General features: G+C 44.0%; 1 protein-coding gene across 1 annotated transcript in view; it reads right to left on the reverse strand.

Moving 5' to 3' along the window:
- EGLN3 (egl-9 family hypoxia inducible factor 3) overlaps positions 1-4,676 on the reverse strand; it is a 30,332-nt gene extending 25,656 nt beyond the window's left edge. Inside the window, exon 1 of the mRNA XM_032691209.1 lies at positions 3,962-4,676. Within this exon, the coding sequence (XP_032547100.1) occupies positions 3,962-4,318 (357 nt within the window). The 5' untranslated portion in view covers positions 4,319-4,676. The remainder of the gene's footprint in view (positions 1-3,961) is intronic.
- Positions 4,677-17,090: the final 12,414 nt, after the last annotated feature.

Consider the following 17,090-nt stretch of genomic DNA (forward strand, 5'->3'; position numbering starts at 1 on the left):
TACTTGTGACTCAGAGCAGAATGTGCTGCTGTAAGGACGAGGTGCAGAGTCCATGCAGAGTGTAGCCACACCAGTTCAAAGTACCTTCCACCCCCTGCCCGTGAGGACCAACGCAGCCTGTTGGCAGCACGTCAAGCACTGAGGGCCGCAGGCACTGACAGCACTGCTCTGGGACCCTGCCCGCCACAGGGAAAGCTGCCCTTCACCAGCAGAGACAAAATGAGAAAGAGGGAATAACCACAGCCTCTTAGCAGCAGATGAGCTGCCCAGCCATCACACTGCAAACACAGCTTTTAGGTTTCCACACCACCAGCCAGACAACCTGGTTCCTACCATTCTCTGTCCCCTGTCTCCTCACAGCAGGGACTTCCAGGGCTCCCTAGAAGCTCCTAAAAAAACAAACAAACAAAACAAAACAACAAAACAAACAAAAAAAAACCCACAAAAGGTACCACCAAACAAACAAAATCTAGCCCACAAAACAAAAAACCTCCACCCGCCACCAAAATATTTCTCAGGTCTTGAAGGAGAAATTGAAAGGGCTTCTCCTCTGGAATATTTTCCTGCCTTTAAAAAAGAGTTACTGCCCTTACTTACATATAATACGGGGGGTTTTTTCCTCAGGGCATCCCCTCAAGTCACCGCAAATGCCAGTTAACCCAAAGAAGAGATCTTGGGACCTGAGGAACTGGAAGCTGCAGCACAACACCCTTTCATACATGGTCCCTGGAGCATCATCTGACCCTGGGGGGCATTCCAGGTGACTGGCCTCACAGACCAAGCTGCAGCTTTTCTTCCTGGCCCCAACCACCCACCAGCTTTTCTTCAAGCAATACTCCAATAGAGTAGAAAGAGGTCCTCAAAATCAGAGTGACCTTGATCCCCAGGCCAGAGCATCCCTCCACTCAAGGACATGAATCTTCTCACTCTGAGTAGAGGGCTAAACCTGGGTCAACAACACCTCAGTGATATACTCAGCCATTTACTTACTAGAAAAAGGGAATCTTTGTATTATCTTACTGGAAAACGGAGACTCTAGTTGAGGAGAATGCAAAAGCCAGCAAGCAGTGCAAATCTATCAACAGAAGAATCCTTTTATTATCTGCTTATTTTGATCATTTAACCATGTTTTGATCACCTAATCAGCTAATATTTTAAACTATGACTTACTCCAAAGACAGATTTTTATCACTAGTCTGCAAAGATGAAAGGTTACATTTCATTATCAGCCCTCAAATGTCAACCAACAGCTCATAAGAATATCCAATACCCTTGTAAAATTTTACTTCTATCCATTCTCTTTGATGCAATCTTAACTTTCTTGAAATGCTCTTGAAATTCATTTGGAAACAGTAAAATCCTAACTGGCTCATTTCTCTCATGTAGCTACAAAGAAAGTTTCCTTTAATGGACAAAAGTTCTTCTTGTGTTCCTTTGTGTAGCTACAAAAACATGAAGCACTTCACGCTAACTTGATAGTAATCTGACACAAGTTCATTTACCAGGCAAACCTCTCCCCTTCTTCCAACACTTAGGCTGAAGACTAAAGTCATACTATTTATTTAAAAGTATAAACCTTTAAATAATGATGGGCCAATATGAGATGGATACATTTTCATGACAAGAGGAGTTACCATGTAGCCAAAGGCTTACATTTTAAACAAATTGTTCTGGACTCTTAGCTCCTCTAATATCTGTATTCCAAAACAATAAATTACAATAGCACGTGTCCCACAAAGAAGTTCTATGAAAGTTTATGGACATCCATTTATGTGTATAATCTGTCTGATAAAAATACACTGAATTTAAATTAGGGACTTGTGTATATGCATTCACAAGACTTTAGATGATAAGCAAAATGGGAAGGTTTAATGATGGAACAGAAACGTCAGTAGATGACGTGGGAACCTGCATGCACTGTAGTAGTCAGTTGATTAGTCATAGGAATAATCTTCCCGCTGAAGACATCCAACATCTCAGTTACAGATGGCAGCTGCTATTCCAGGGCCTCACATATCCATGGTGCTTATTATTATAACAAGGGGATTGGTGACTATTAATGTCTGATAAAAATTTCTCTGCATTTAGTTTTACAAACAATATTGAGTCCCTTTCAGTCCCGGACTGCTGTGTAGCACTTCCATGTGTTGTTCAGAGTCTGACACTTTCCACACGAAAGCACAAGCATCAAAAGTCTCTCTTTAAAGCAAGAAGCTTGGTGTCTATTTATAACACAAGTTCTGTCCTTTCTGTTATTACCATTTGTGCAAAAATGACTTCAAGAACAACACAATTCAGTTTTAAAATCATCTCTACAAACAAAAGTCGCTCAGCAAAAGACCCTTCTCCCTAGCCAATGCCAAAACCCTTCACTCATCCAGTTGTCTCTTTTTCCAAATACCTTGTAAAAAGGCTGGACAACCTCCTTTCACTCCAACTCTAAAGTAAGCCCCTATTCTTTAACCCCCTCAACACCCACTCCATTAGCCAGTAACACACTTTCAGCAATAAACAGAAGTCACCCAGAGAAAGGACGGAGATGACCTTAAAGGTATGCCAAAGCAGAATGGTTATTTATACCTCCTAATACCAGGCTCCCAACAGGAATAAGTGAAATCCAATCTACCCACATTTTAAACCATATCTACCCAAGCATTAACTGAATTGATGATCAGTAACTCAGTGGAGCTAAGCATAGGAGCAATGTTTCAACCTTTTATTGTTACCGCCACTGAGACGAAATATGGGGGGGGTGCATGCACAGGTTTCAGTGTATTGCCAAGCAACTGGCAAGCATCACCATTCTGGGTTTTTTTCATTTTTGTGGCAGGGAAAAATAAATCTTAGTACCACTCACACATCCTCTTAGTTCAGTGCAAGTAAGGACCAAAAGAAATGCCTAACTGCTCGCTATTGTAATTTTTTTAAAGTTTCATTGTTTTTTGTTTCTGGCATATCTCTGAAAGCAGTGGACATTTTGAAAGTGTACTATGCATTACAGAAATAAATAAATGGGGATGTTTTCAGCATTCAGGACAATGAATGAACTTAGTTCCAAGCCAGTCCACTTTGCCACAGCAAAACAGACAAGGAAAAAAAAGACAAGTTATCTCAAACTAATGACATTGCAAGTGCAAATAAACTTCATTGGGAAAGAAACCAACAATACAAGTGTCCTATAACAACACAAGTGTCCTCTCCATTTCTGAGCAAAAAAGCCTAGAAAAAACAACTCTTTAAGACAAAAGTTTGCAGTGCTCAAACTGAGCATCCCTTATTTTGTGCCACATACCCAATGTAATAACGATAATCTCTTCTGCTGTTGGACGCTGGCATGAGTAGGAACCTCGAAACTACTTTGTATAATACTACCACATGGGCGCAAACAACCAAATAAGCTGGGTACGTTCGCAGGGACGGGGGTGGAGAGCTCCCTCATCCCCGAAACATAGACAAGGCTAGACGTTTTTGGTGGGTCCACCCCGCGCCGGTCCACCCTCTCCGCACCTGGGGCGAGCAGAGCGAGCGGCGGGGTGCAGCGGGTCCGGCCCCACCACCGAGAAGCGGGGAGCCGCCTGCAGTCCCCCTGGACGGCTGCGAAGTGATCGCCGGTGCCACACAGAGGAACAAGCAAGGGACTGGCCAGGGTCCGGCAGCCGAAGAGCCCAGCGAAAACCCAGCAAGAGGAGCCGCCCCGGAGCGCTGCCTGCACCGGCTGGGTGAGGGACCCCCGCACCCGGCCGCCCGCCGGCAAAGGCGTCCCTCGGGCAGCGCACGGCGCCTCCGCCACCCGGGGCGCTGCTGCGGGACAGCCCGAGCCCACAGGCACCCACAGGCGGACAGCGCGGACGCCCGTGTTAAGTTTCCAGCAGGTCCCACGAGCAGCTGCGAGGCGGGTCGGGCCGGCTGGGAGCCGATGCGGGCGGGCGGGCAGGAGGGACGGAACCCCGGGGACCCTCACCTTGGATCGCTCTTTCACGTAGTACTTGCCGAGTCGGCTCCCGCAGTACATCACCAGCCGGTCTATCAGCGTGAGGAGAAAGTTGATGGCCTCGCAGCCCTCCTCCGTGCCCCCGATCCACTTGATCTGGTCGCCGCGGAGGTGGCGCTTGGCGACGCCGCGGCTGGGGCCGGCCAGCTGCCCGTCGGCCAGCTCTCCGTCGCGGTGCATCCTCTTCACCCGCTCCAGCACGCAGTCCCCCACCACCTCCCCCAAGAAGTTGTCCAGGTAGCAGAAGCCGATGTCGTGCAAGCAGGGCACGACATACTCCAGGGCGATTCTCTCCAGGTCCAGCCTCATGATGTGCCCCAGCGGCATGGCGCGGCGGGGACGGGCGCGCCGGTGCCCTGCCGGCGCCCGCGTCGGGAGGCGATGCTCGCCGGGCCGCCGCCGGCTCCAGGCCGAGCCGGGCAAGGGCTCCGCCGCGACGCGGGGCCAGGTGAGGCGAGGCAAAACTTTCGCAGCGGCGGGCTCGGCTACGCACCGCGGCCCGGCGCTGCGGGAGCGGCGGTGCTGCCGGAGCCCCGCGCTGCTACTGCCGTCGCCACCGCCCCAACAGCGTGCGGGACCGCCCGGGGGCGTGCGGGAGGGCGCGGCAGCCCCCGCCCGGCGCGCGGACGGCGGCGGCAGATGGCCCCACGCTGATTAACACGCCGGCTACGTGCGGGATGTGTGCTCGCGCCGCCGCGCGGGGGTGGAGCCGCCGGCGCGGGCCGAGCGCCCCGCCCACTCCTTGCCCGCGGCAGCGCGGGCAGCCAATCGCCTGGGGCGGGGCGGGGCCAGCCCGCGGGGAACGGGCGGCGAGGGCTCCCACACGTGCACGCGGGGGGCGTGGCCCCCGGTGCCACCTCCTCGCGGAGTGGGCGTGGCCAGCGCCATTGAGGAATCCTAGCCTTGCATGTCGGCGGGGCTCAGATCCCCCCCTCCGGCCCCACCGAGCCGTCCCGCAGGCGGCGTGGGGGATACCGCACCGCACCTCGACGTACCCCGCCGCTCCGGGGCTCTTGGACTAGTCCAACTGAACTTTGCAAAAGCCTCCCTGGACTTTTCCTGCCGCCTCTTACCTCCGACTGCTGCAGCGGCAGTTTCAGCACCAGACAGAAGTGTCGCATTAGGCGGCAGGTACCGCTTTTCTGGGCGAGGAATGCACTGCTTTATAAAGGTTTATGTAATAAAATAACACTTCCCTGAATTATTTACCCCAAAGGGCCCATCAGGTTGCTTGGCTCTGCTAGCAGGAAACACCTCCTGGACCGTCGGCGGCTTCGTGCCACGCCGGGACAACTGCAGTCAAGCCGTGACAAACTTCATTCCTTGCTTCCAAACCAAAACTCGCCGTTCCTCTGCGTGACCCCTTGCCAGTAACACTGTCCCTGCACTAGCCGGCCACGAAATACTGTCCCGCTGTCGCTGTTCAGTCTGTGTCCGACCAAGCAGCACGCTTTCACGGAAAAACGCCTCATGAGAAAGAAAAAGTAAATAACCGGTCAGCTCCGCTCACACACGCAACATGCCCGGGATTCACTAAACAAACACACGAAGCCTCTACAGAAATCAAAACCAAAGCAAAGACACGTTGCGGAGAGACGCTGCCTGCGGCCAAGCCGGGTGGGACACCGGGCGGGACGGGGCGGACGTGCCTAACTCGGTGTCCCTGAAGTTACCGGCATCACGCCCCGCTCTAATTTCGCCACCCCGCATCCGTCCGTGTGACGAGGGCATCCATTCTGCTCGGCGGCGATCTGTGCTGTCCCACGCGTTCCGCGGCACCGCGTCCCGCGGTGCCTGCACACGCACACCCACCCCCCGCAATTCCACCGATGACAGCGCGGGCTCAGTGCCGCCCGGGATTCCCGCAGGACGCGGCGGGGGTGTGTGCGTGTCGTGTCCCGCGGGGCCCCGCGCAGAGCCCGGCACAGCGCGGGAGTGACATGCGCTTCAGCTGGAACCCGGTACATTTCACCCCCTAAAAAGGCAAAATCCATGCTGGTTCTTTTCTTCCCCTTCACGTCGCGAATCCTGACGGGATTACAAGCAGTTGCGTGCTGCTGATGCTGCTCAAGCTGCAAACTCCAGGTCCCGGCACATGCAGGAGTGGGTCACGTATCCCACGTTTTTTCTCCTTGAATCCAGTAGCATCTAACCCTCAGTGCACAGCACTAAGCACAGGTCTAATCCTCTAAAATTACCCCCTGACAGCTCTATCGACATCTAAGCAGTATTACATCAGATAAATTCATATGTGGTGAGATACAGACTGTGAAAGGACTTCCTCTGATTTAGGCACACACTTCACATTTAAGTGGTTTTGTAACTAATAAGATACAATTCTGCATTTTATTAATCCCTTAATGCTTATCTGAAAAATCAATCAGGCATGATAGACTAAGAGCAGCTGTCATAATCAACAAGGGATGCAAGATCAGTTCAACTACAAAATGTCAACGTTATGAAATTTGGATACAGTAGGAAATATTATTGCTGCATTCACACATTTTTTGTCATGTAAAAGCTATTATGTGCCAAAATCCTTTGACTTCTCTTGGATTTCCCCCCTTTTCTTGTTTACACACCCATTCAAGCACATACTCCTGTACCAGAATCAGGTATTTGTAGATTCTGACCTTCTAGCCTTTCTGTCAAGTGTAATGATGCTGCCTTGACAAGTGAAGGGCTGAGAGGGATGTCTTCCAGCAGTAGCTGAAGTTGGTCATTACAGCTTTATTTTTCTCCTTTTGAGAGTTTTTAATTATGAATTAGGCAGATCTGCACCAGAAAAAGCCACCTTAGAGAGTTAGAGATTTGTCTTAGAAAACTGAGTCCGTGGCCCCATTTGCAGAGTGAGGTTCACAGAGCTGTAAGTACTTCTATTCCTCAATTTATTGATAAGTCATGTCTTCCTCGAGAGGGCATCTGCTGCCCTTTGTTTGCAAATCAGGTTTTCTGGTGGACAGTATGCTTTGTCCCTTAAAGCATGATGTGCTTTTCACACTAGCATTTGCAGTAGCAGTCAGACTGTTACATGTGAAGATAAAACATCAGGAGAAACAAAACCAAAGAGTAGTGATTTTTATTTGTATTTATTTACGAGTACTTTTTTACTTCATCTGTTTGCCCATTAGTTTGTGGGAAATGTGATGATGATGAAGATGCGTGATTGAGATTGTGATTGTTTAGGTTAGAAACTCTTTCTCCATGCATACAGACTGCACCAAGCAGCAGCCTTCACATCATTATACAGGAATGAATTTGTAAACTGAGTAATCACAGCCTCTATCAGACACCTTCATCATCACCAAGGAAGGACAGATTCCTGCCTAGCCCACAGACACTCTGCAAGAGCTCTCTTAATCCCCTTAAGGGTACCAAAGCTGAATCAAGAGATGCTGGGCTGCAATGTTAGTGATTCCCAAGCTAAACTATGACCTTGCCAATAAAGATGCAAAGCAGCCCTCAGCGTATGCTATCCTGTACAAGATGTACAAGAACCACCCAGAGGAATAAAAGCCAGAGCAGGACCAGACATTGAATCTTCCCAACCACTCTACTGCTCTCCAAACAAAGCTATCATGTAGGACATACAATGTAAGTGTTGCACAGGGCACAAATAAAGGCATGAAGGTGTGAAACCAGGCAATTCATGATGTCACCCACACTTTTGAACATGGACAAAGTTTGTCTACATTGCTGTGTATCACAGGCATGAAAGGCGTTACCACATTCAATTATATATGAGCAATCCCTCTGCCTTGTGAAGCCCTGTTTATCCTTACATTGTAGAAAATTTTATTTTCCCTTCTAAAATTAATTCTATATCTTCTTACTTTCCATTCTAGAATCTCACTTTCAAAACTTCTAAGTCTGTTGCTTACACCTGCCGCTATGGCACATAGTAAAGTTCAGTAGACCAAAACAGGGCATTAGCATGCTGGCAGAATGATTTTAAGGAGATTTGTTTCAGAGGATTAGAATAATTGGTGTCAGTCAAGCTGACACTAATGCGTTTTTCTTACAACAGAATTTACAGATGAACTGCTTCACACTTTTTTGGAGCAGTGAGTTTTAAACGTTTCGAGTCTTGTTTTCAGATTTTTTCTTTTCGGAAAGCCAGACCACTTCAGTACCAAGGCCCCAGCAAGAGAAAGGGAAGAAGGGAAAAGTATTCTTTATATCAGTGAGAAATGGTAAAATAGTATTTTTAATACCTCATAATGCAATTTGTAGAGCTGATGTCTCATGATCTAGTAAGGCATTAATTGAAGCCCTGCCTACAGAAACTACTTTTCTGGCAATGTTGGTATGGTTATACAACCCCTTTGGCCAAGGCAGTGTTTGTACAGGGATGGCACACCAGTGCTAGCACATCTTGCCATGCCTTCTTGAGAGGTCACTAACCCCACCTGCCCTTCCCATCCCTCTGCTGCAGGTTGCAACCTCTCCTCTGCAGGGCTGACAGAAGAGAACATGTGTTTCTGCCTCAGCCCCTTCAAAAGTGCAAAGTCCAGAGCCTTACACCCACCTTCACTGGAGACTAAATTTTCCACAGAAAAAGCTGAGGCATTAGCACCTGTACCATTATTACTCTGCCTGCTGTGCACATACCAACTCCTGGCAGAGCAGTTGTGTTTTGGTGTGGTCTCCTCCAACTACAGCAGCGAGACTTGACAGAGCTCCTTTGTCAGCACCCTTAATATTATGTCATACTGAAAGCAGGCATGAAGGCAAAGGTACGTGTCATGGCTTGAGCTGATCTAGTAACTTATTCAGTGCCTTTTCCCCCACACCTCTCTTTGCACTTGCTTTGGCACACTTTGGACTCCTTCACAGCCGATCCCATTTGCTAAGGTGACAAAAAAGCTATCCTGAGCAAAACAATAAAGAAAGAGTCATTGTATGCCAGGTTGGAGGGTTAAATTACCATGAGTTAGCTCCAGTGAGATGCACTGGAAGGATGGGAGTCATTGGGACTGACCCGCTTGGGCAGGAGTGAATGATCTGATAAACAAGAAGGAACACAGGTTACGGAGAAGGCTGGGGTACTCAAAAAGTTCTTTGCCACAGTCTTCACCAGCAGTCAGGCCTCCCGTGTCTCTCAGTCCATGAGCCTCTAGATGGGGGTTGGGGGAGTGAAGTCCCTCACCTTGTAAGTGAAGAGTAGGTTCGAGATCCCCTGATGATATTGAATAGGCACAAGTCTATGAGGCCTGATGAGATACATCCCAGAGTCCTGAGGGAACTGGTTGATGGCATTGCCAAACCACTCTCCATGATATTTGAAAAGTAATGGCTGTCAGATGAAGTCCCTGTTGATTGGAAAAAGGGAAACATCACTTCTATTTTTAAAATGGGGAGAAAGGAAGACCTGGGGAACTACAGACTGGTACCTCACCTCTGTGCCTGGTAAGATCATGGGCCAGGCCCTCATGGCTGCAATGTTGAGGCACATGTAAGACTAGAAAGTGATCCAAGACAGCCAACACGGCTTCACTAAGGGCAAATCATGCCTGACTAATATGGTGGCCTTCTGTGGTGGAATGACTGCAACAGTTGACATGAGAAGACTGACCGATGCAATCTCCTTAGACTCTTGTAAGGCCTGCACATGGTCCCAGCATGACATCCTTATCTTTAAACTGTAGAAATAAGGATTTGAAGGAACTATTCAGTGGATAAGGAATTGGATGGATGGATGCAGCTAGAGAGTTGTAGTCAATGGCTGTATGTCCAGATGGAGGCCAGTGATGAATGATGTCCCTCAGGGCTCTGTCTTGGGACTGGAGCTCTTTAATGTCTTTATTGATGACATAGACAGTGAGATGGAGTGCACCCTCAGCAACTTTGCAGATGTCCCAAAGCGGTACAGTTAACACAACAGACGGAAGATATGCCATCCAGGGGAACCTGAACAAACTTGAGAAGTGGGCCCATGAGAATCTCATTAAGTTAACATGTCCAGGTGCAACATGATGCACCTGGGTCAGGGCAATCCAAGACATGAGTACAGACTGGGAGAAGAACTCACTGAGAGTAGCCCTGAAGAGAAGGGCTTGGGGGTTCTTGTGGATTAAAAGCTGGACATGAGACAACAGTGTGCGCTAACAGCCCAGAAGGCCAACCACATCCTGGACTGCATCAAAAGAAGCGTGGCCAGCAGGTTGAAGGATGTGATTCTGCCCCTCAGGTCTGCCTTTGCAAGACCCCACCTGGAGTATTGTCTACAGGGCTTGAGTCTTCAGCACAAGGACATGGATCTGTTAGAACAGGCCCAGAGGGGGGCCACAAAGCTAATCTGAGGGATGGAGCACCTGTTTTATGAAGACAGGCTGAGAGAGCTAGCGTTTTTCGTCACAGAGAAGAGAAGGCTCTGGGGCGACCTCATTGTGGCTTCCCAGAGCTTAAAGGGTGCTTATGAAAAAGAGGGAGAGGGACTTTTTACACAGGCAGATAGTGATAAGGCAAGGGAGAATAGTTTTAAACTAAAAGAGTAGAGATTTAGACTGGATGTTAGGATTTAGACTGGATGTTCAGGCACTGGCACGGGTTGCCCAGAGAAGTTGTGGATGCCCCATCCCTGCAAGTATTTAAGGCCAGGTTGGATGGGGTTCTGAGCAATCTGATCTAGTGTGTGGCATCCTTGCCCTTTGCAGGGGATTTGGAACTAGGTGATATTTAAGGTCCCTTCCAATCCAAGGCATTCTGTGATCTATGATAGCTCAGCCCTCACTGGTATCTTTCCTTCACTGCCACAGTCACCTGGCCTGCACTAGGTTTCAGAGTTAGTAATGTGATAAAACTTCAGGATAGACTGACTCAGCTTAACATCTGCTAAAGATTCCATTGTTTGTAGTAGGCTGTATATCTGATGCACCAGTAAGTATCTTCCAAATCCTAGTCTTGGGAAAATATAACACTACAAAGTTGTTATGGCTAAGGGACCTCAGCTAGCCTCAGCCACAATTTTATCAAAGTTTTCCTAAAGCATTCTAGGTGCAAAAATGGCCTTCCTGATAGGATTAAGTGCCCTTATCTTGTGCCAGCCATTCCTGAGGTATGCCAAACGTTAAACTTGCAGCTTTTACTGGCCTGTGGTGCATCTCTTCTAGAAGAATGGTTGTTTGTGGCATCCTGTCAGCTGCTTGAGGAGCCATGGGGCATTCAAAACTGTCCTTCAGGGAGTTAGCAAGTGAGCAGAATGCAAGTAGAGCGAAGTTGTATAGTAAATGCAATTAATGCACAATCTGACTGATATAGCACTAGGCATTTAATTTTATGGCTATCAAGTACCATACCACCAAGAACTTGGAAGTATGGCTATGAGGAAAAAAAGGCAATTATTGAGACTTTCATTATGTAAACAGAGAAGTTCAATGTGGTAAGTAAATAGCACAAATAAGGGAAAGTGGTAAACTTTGACAGTACAATATTTTTGTAAAACTAAGTTTCAATGAATTTTAAATTGTTAATATCTTTATAGAAATCTGAGTGTACGGATATTCATATATATATTTCCATGTTTTAGAGAGCTTTGTCTTACCTTTTTGATTTGGAGTGATCAGTTAAGAACTATATCTATGCAAGTACTTACATTTGAAATTAAATAGAAAATTACCATAGATAACATTATGATTACCTTAAAACTTATTTCCATTTTAAGTAGATATTCTTCCCCAGAAACCATATAATTTGCTCCCAAGTGTATCTCAGTGTTTCTGGAATTAAACAGTAAATCCTGAGAACAGGGAAATAAGTGTGCCCCAAATGATGCATTGTAATAAAATAGAGAATCTGTCCAGGAAAACAATAAGCCACTGATCAGAAGACTGGAGCCATAGCCAAGTTAGCTGCATTGCCAAGTATTTCAAGTCAGAGATATATAACAGCAAGAAACACAAATTTTGACAGACCAGAAATCAAACTTCTTGATATTAAAGAGATTTCTGCTGATAGAACCTGACTTTGAAATCTTTTTTATGTCTTTTCTTTCTCAAAGACATTAACTGGTCATTTAACATTAATATAGGTGAAGAATAAGAGAGCCAAAAATAAATATCTTCTCCGGTGGTTTGCAGGTGAGTTTTCACATTTCTAGTTCTCCTCCAGCTTCCAAGGAAAACAAGAAATAAGTATGTGATGTAAACAAAAACCAAAACAATAGGATCTTAGAGGATGGACAATTTTAGGGATCAGACTTTCCACTTTTCCTGTCGTGTTAGTTAATGAATGAGCAGTAGCTTATTATCTGGATTTTATAATTAAAGCCTCCACTGTGCAATTGTCAGTACAGGCAGATTTAATTTCTGAGAAATCCCTAGCTGGCAACAAAAATTACAGTTGACTTTCAGCAGTTACTGAAATGCCAGTAAATAGGAGAGTTGTATGGGTTAGTTTGTTGTTGAGTTTTCTCTTAGAATGTTTTTTTTCGGGGGGGGGGGGGGGGGGGGGCTATGTTTTTAAAGTTACTGAAACAGAGACACCAAAACACCTTATAAGGGAACAAAATCAGAATTCTGGTTCTTCTTACCTGTTTCTGATCAACATGGCTATAAAAATACTCCTCAATATGAGTGATGATTTTGCTTTATCTTATTTCATCTCTTTGCTTTTTTATTTAGGAAGTCGTTACTGACTACTGGAAAATTTTTAAGCAGCTTGGTCAATATACATTTTAACTCTTGTGCCATATCTCTCAAGAATTATAGTCCTCCACTCTGTCTTTAGAGTAAGATATGATACAAGTTAAACAGACAGAAAATAAGATTTTTTCAAACTGCCTGAGTGAGAAGTCAAAATGTGTCTAGACTACTTAAGATAATTAAAGCTGTGTATTTCTGCCCTCTTTTTCCTATTCTACAAGTATTGGTGTATTTATACACATACAAAGGTGCTTTATACTAGTATATAGGCTTTTTTTTGCATCAGTACTTATACCAATATAATTATTCAGTTAAAAAATGTAAAAAATACTGATTATGCATGTTGTGTATAGCCAGGCTATAAATAATATGCTACTTTTGCCTTCCTAAATGCTTATCTGTAGCATAAAGACTTTTTTAATTGTGTTAATGAAAATATAGAACATATCTTGCTGGGTTTTTTTATTTTATTAAAAATAAAGTTGGCACTTTTGCATAAAGATCACAATAAAGTATTTTGGATTTGGGTTTCTGTCATACAAAATGAATACAAATGTAAACTTTTTCTATATTGTAAGTTTGATTATTAGGAACAGATGTTCAAGGAGTTGGATGTCTTATCCTATATATAATTACTAGAGCTGTCCTCCTAATCATGGCACACAAAACTGATTCCTTACCATATCTAATTAAAGCAATTTTTCCTCCTAATGCAGAACCATGAAAGTACTGTTCCCTAAATTCTCTTCTGAATGGTTTGCTAATAAAGCACAAAAGATTTGTTTTCCTCTCTTAAATTAATTTTTCTAATAAAGCTCATCTATTTTGTAGGATGTTTGCCACATGTTACTCCAAGCAAGTACTGCCTAAGTTTTAGTTTGCATAACATATAAAATACATGTCCGTAGGAAGTTATAAAATCAATAATTTATACATGTAAAGTTGTAGAACCAGCATTAAAGCAAAGCTATAGTCAGTTTGTCCTATACACAGTTCTAAACACCCTTGTGGCAGGACATAGGCTTTGATCTACTTAAAATAAGACTTTCTTTTTTTTGTAAATAAAATGTAATTAAAATCTTGACACTCATGCACTTCTGAGGATCTCATAGGTGGTTATCTCTTGTTCACACATTTGATTTTCTGATAAGCAATTTTTTTCTTGTTTACATTTTTTGCTGCCTCAAGCACTGATAGCAAGCTATCCAGCCACATAATAGCAACAAAAATAACGTTATTAGGTGATTCTCATAAGTCAAAAGTTAACAGCAGAAGTTAAAGTAGTTAGCAATTACACTGGCACAGTCTTCAACTGGTGTTGGCCAAATGCTACACTATTACTCCTAAACCTGAAAGTCCTTTTCCCGATGTTTGAATAGTGTGCACAACACTTTATCATCTCTGACATGGGGCTCCAACAGTCTTTGCTGGCCAAATGACGTTGTCTTTCACAAACCATATGCAATTCAGCAGAAAAAAAACACTACTTGTAATTAAAACCTGCCTTTTCAAACATACTTTGTGTTTCCAACTAGCCAGTAGTCTTTCCCCAGCAAAACGTTCAAAAGGCAATGCAGAAAAGAAAATCCAAGCCTTCATGTAGTGCATAGAAAAAGCAGGCTCTTAAAGGGATTATAAGAATTGTGGCAAAAAAGATATTGTGCATATCTTTTCTCGTAAGTGTTGAAATTATTTTTGTGGTTTACAATGGGAAAACTTAAAAGGAACTTGTGTTACAGGCGCAAAATGATGACTTAACTGATAGATAAGGGGGTTTAATGAAGAAAGGCCTTGTGGAATGACTGTCTTGCCTAATTAGTTCTAAAAGTAAAAGGAGTGAAAAATATTATAATCAAAGGAGCAGACTATATATTTAATTTATATATAGTTAAAGCATTAATGTGGTAGACAAGGCAATGATCCTACAATTCATCTTGTAGCAAAAGCAAGGATCCAGTTACTCCTAGTTCATTGTCAGAATGGATTAATTGACTTTAATTCATGTTTTTCATCATCTATCCATAGAGGCTGATGTTATTTTGTTTTTCACTGTCTGTTTGCCTATGAAATGTTAGCATGTCAGAATGCTGATAGGTTCAAATAAAATCCTTGGACATGGTGACCATAATCTCCTTTGAAGAGGTACATTTTTGTCACCAACTTTTTTTCCATGAGGGATTTTTTGAGCTGCCTTTCCTGCACAGAAATTGCAGTAATTAGATTCAGTTCAAAATGTCATTCTTCCTTAATAAACAGATCAATCTCACTTGGCAGTTCCTTCTCTGCCTTTCTGGGGATTTCCGAGTCAGAGGGTAAGTAGCTATTTACTGCCAAAAACCCAGTGGAGGTTCAATAGCAATGTCAAGGAAGTCAGGCTTGGAGATCACAGAGTAACACCAGCTTTGGGAATGTGGGTGCCCAAACCAGATGGGAGCAGCTAATATCTTCAGTGGAGATTTACCTAGATTAAGATAATTTGAGCAGATACCAGACACTTGCCAAATCCGGAGATTGGAGCAGCTAGGCACGTGTTCAAGGCTTTATGTTTATGGTAAGTGAGCTACATGAATCTACTAGATTCATTCTTTAGCAGTTTTCAGAGAAAAATATCTATTTTTTCTGGATATATGGAAGAAAGAGAAAAACACTTGGAGAACAACCATGACTAAGCTTGTCTCCCCGTTGTGTGGTGGTGAATGGAAACTTCATCTGGGCTCTTATCTGCACTGCTGTGCTCTGAATGATCTGACATTATGATCTGAATAAATTTAAAAAAAAAACCAACTTAAAATTGTTCATTTTCTCCCTTCCCTAAGGAAGAAAAAGGTGTTTATGTTTTGCAAAGAAAGATTTTTAGCAAATGACTGCACCCTTACTTCACTAGAAATTACTGATTATGCTTTCTGGCTTGGGGCTGAGGAGTCATGTGAAGAGATCTGTGCCACATTGTATTGTAATTTGAGAGGTTGATTACACTATTTTCTTAGGCTTGAGCTAGGTAAAAATCTATCCTGGGGTCCTAGGAGAGTATTTTTAAGGCAAGTTATATCCCAGGAGCTACTCTGCCTTATAAGTGTAAGAACAAACTGCCTGATGAAAAGCCCATTGAAATCTTACTTGTGACCTCAGTAAAGTCTTGGGGGAAAAAGAGATTTCTTCTGGCAGAGTTATTGCTTTTCTAGAGGCCATAGTCTCAGTAGGTTATAATGTATTGATCACAGAGTGGATTGATTCATATTCATCTTTTTTTCTTGTCATTTCTCTTATAAGTTCCTATGTCTTTTCAATTAAATACAGAAAAGATAAATCAACACTTTAAAGATAATCTTTAAAGTAAGTTGCTGTTTCATCAACAAGCTGTCTGAGTGTATGTGTATTATTAAATATGTGACCAGGAGTAGACGTTATTAAATGTGACCGGTACAGCATCAATGATAAGGATAAGCTGATTTTACAGAGAAAAGTGGATCATCATGTTAATCTATCTGGTATCAACAACACACATTTTAGTGCAAATCAACTACGCACTAAGAAGTAAAGAACATAGATAAGATGTGGTCTGTGTGTGCATGTATATTTAGATGTATAATAGCTGAACTATATACTATTTTGTGCTCTGGGATCCAGAGTGATTTTCAAAAGGCCTTAAAGGTCAGGGAAAATAAGTTTGCTTTGGAGGGTCATGGCTGAGAAACTGTTGCAATCATAACAGAATTGTTGGTCTAAGCGCAGAAATTATGCCATGAGAATTCATTTTGCTCTAGTAGAAATCTGTGTGCATCCTACCCATATCTACCTGGCACTGACACATCCTACTGACAGTTTGGCATACTCTTTTCTCATAGTGCAAACCCTTCCCAGTGGGCCACATCAGAGCAGTGGAAATGGTGACTTACACTGATACAGCCCTCTGAGTGCAGGTCTTCTCACGTTCCACAGTCAAGAGTCTGGCAAACTTTTCGAGTGCTTCTGTTCATAATTCAAAGTCCCAATGATATTAAAAGGCTTTTTATATTATGAGATGCTACATTCCCCACTTCTGTTCCCTGTCAATGAACATTCACTACATGATCAGTAAGGTGCAGAAAGGAAGTCATGGATTGTCTTGGTCAGAAAGGCAAAGAACAAGTACAATAAATTATCTGAAAGCCCAGCATTGCTCCATGTCCAACCCTAACACAGAGGTGGAGCTCAGAATCTTACTCAGATGCCTGAAGTTTTATTCCACAAGAAACAAAACTCAGCTAAGCATTTTATACTAATCTCTGTCAAATTACCTTGTATTCAAAGTAATGTTTACTGTACTTAAATTTTCAGTAAGCATCTCTGTCCCCTACCTTCTCAGACGATGAAAACAGGTATGAGTTAAAATATAGGGATTCTGTCTTTTCTCCACCTCATTCACATGGTTTCAAATCATCCTCCACTTCCTTTCTGGCAAGACTTTTTTTTCCAAT

The sequence above is a fragment of the Chiroxiphia lanceolata genome, chromosome 6 (assembly GCF_009829145.1).
Source record: "Chiroxiphia lanceolata isolate bChiLan1 chromosome 6, bChiLan1.pri, whole genome shotgun sequence".
Taxonomy (NCBI): Eukaryota; Metazoa; Chordata; class Aves; order Passeriformes; family Pipridae; genus Chiroxiphia; species Chiroxiphia lanceolata.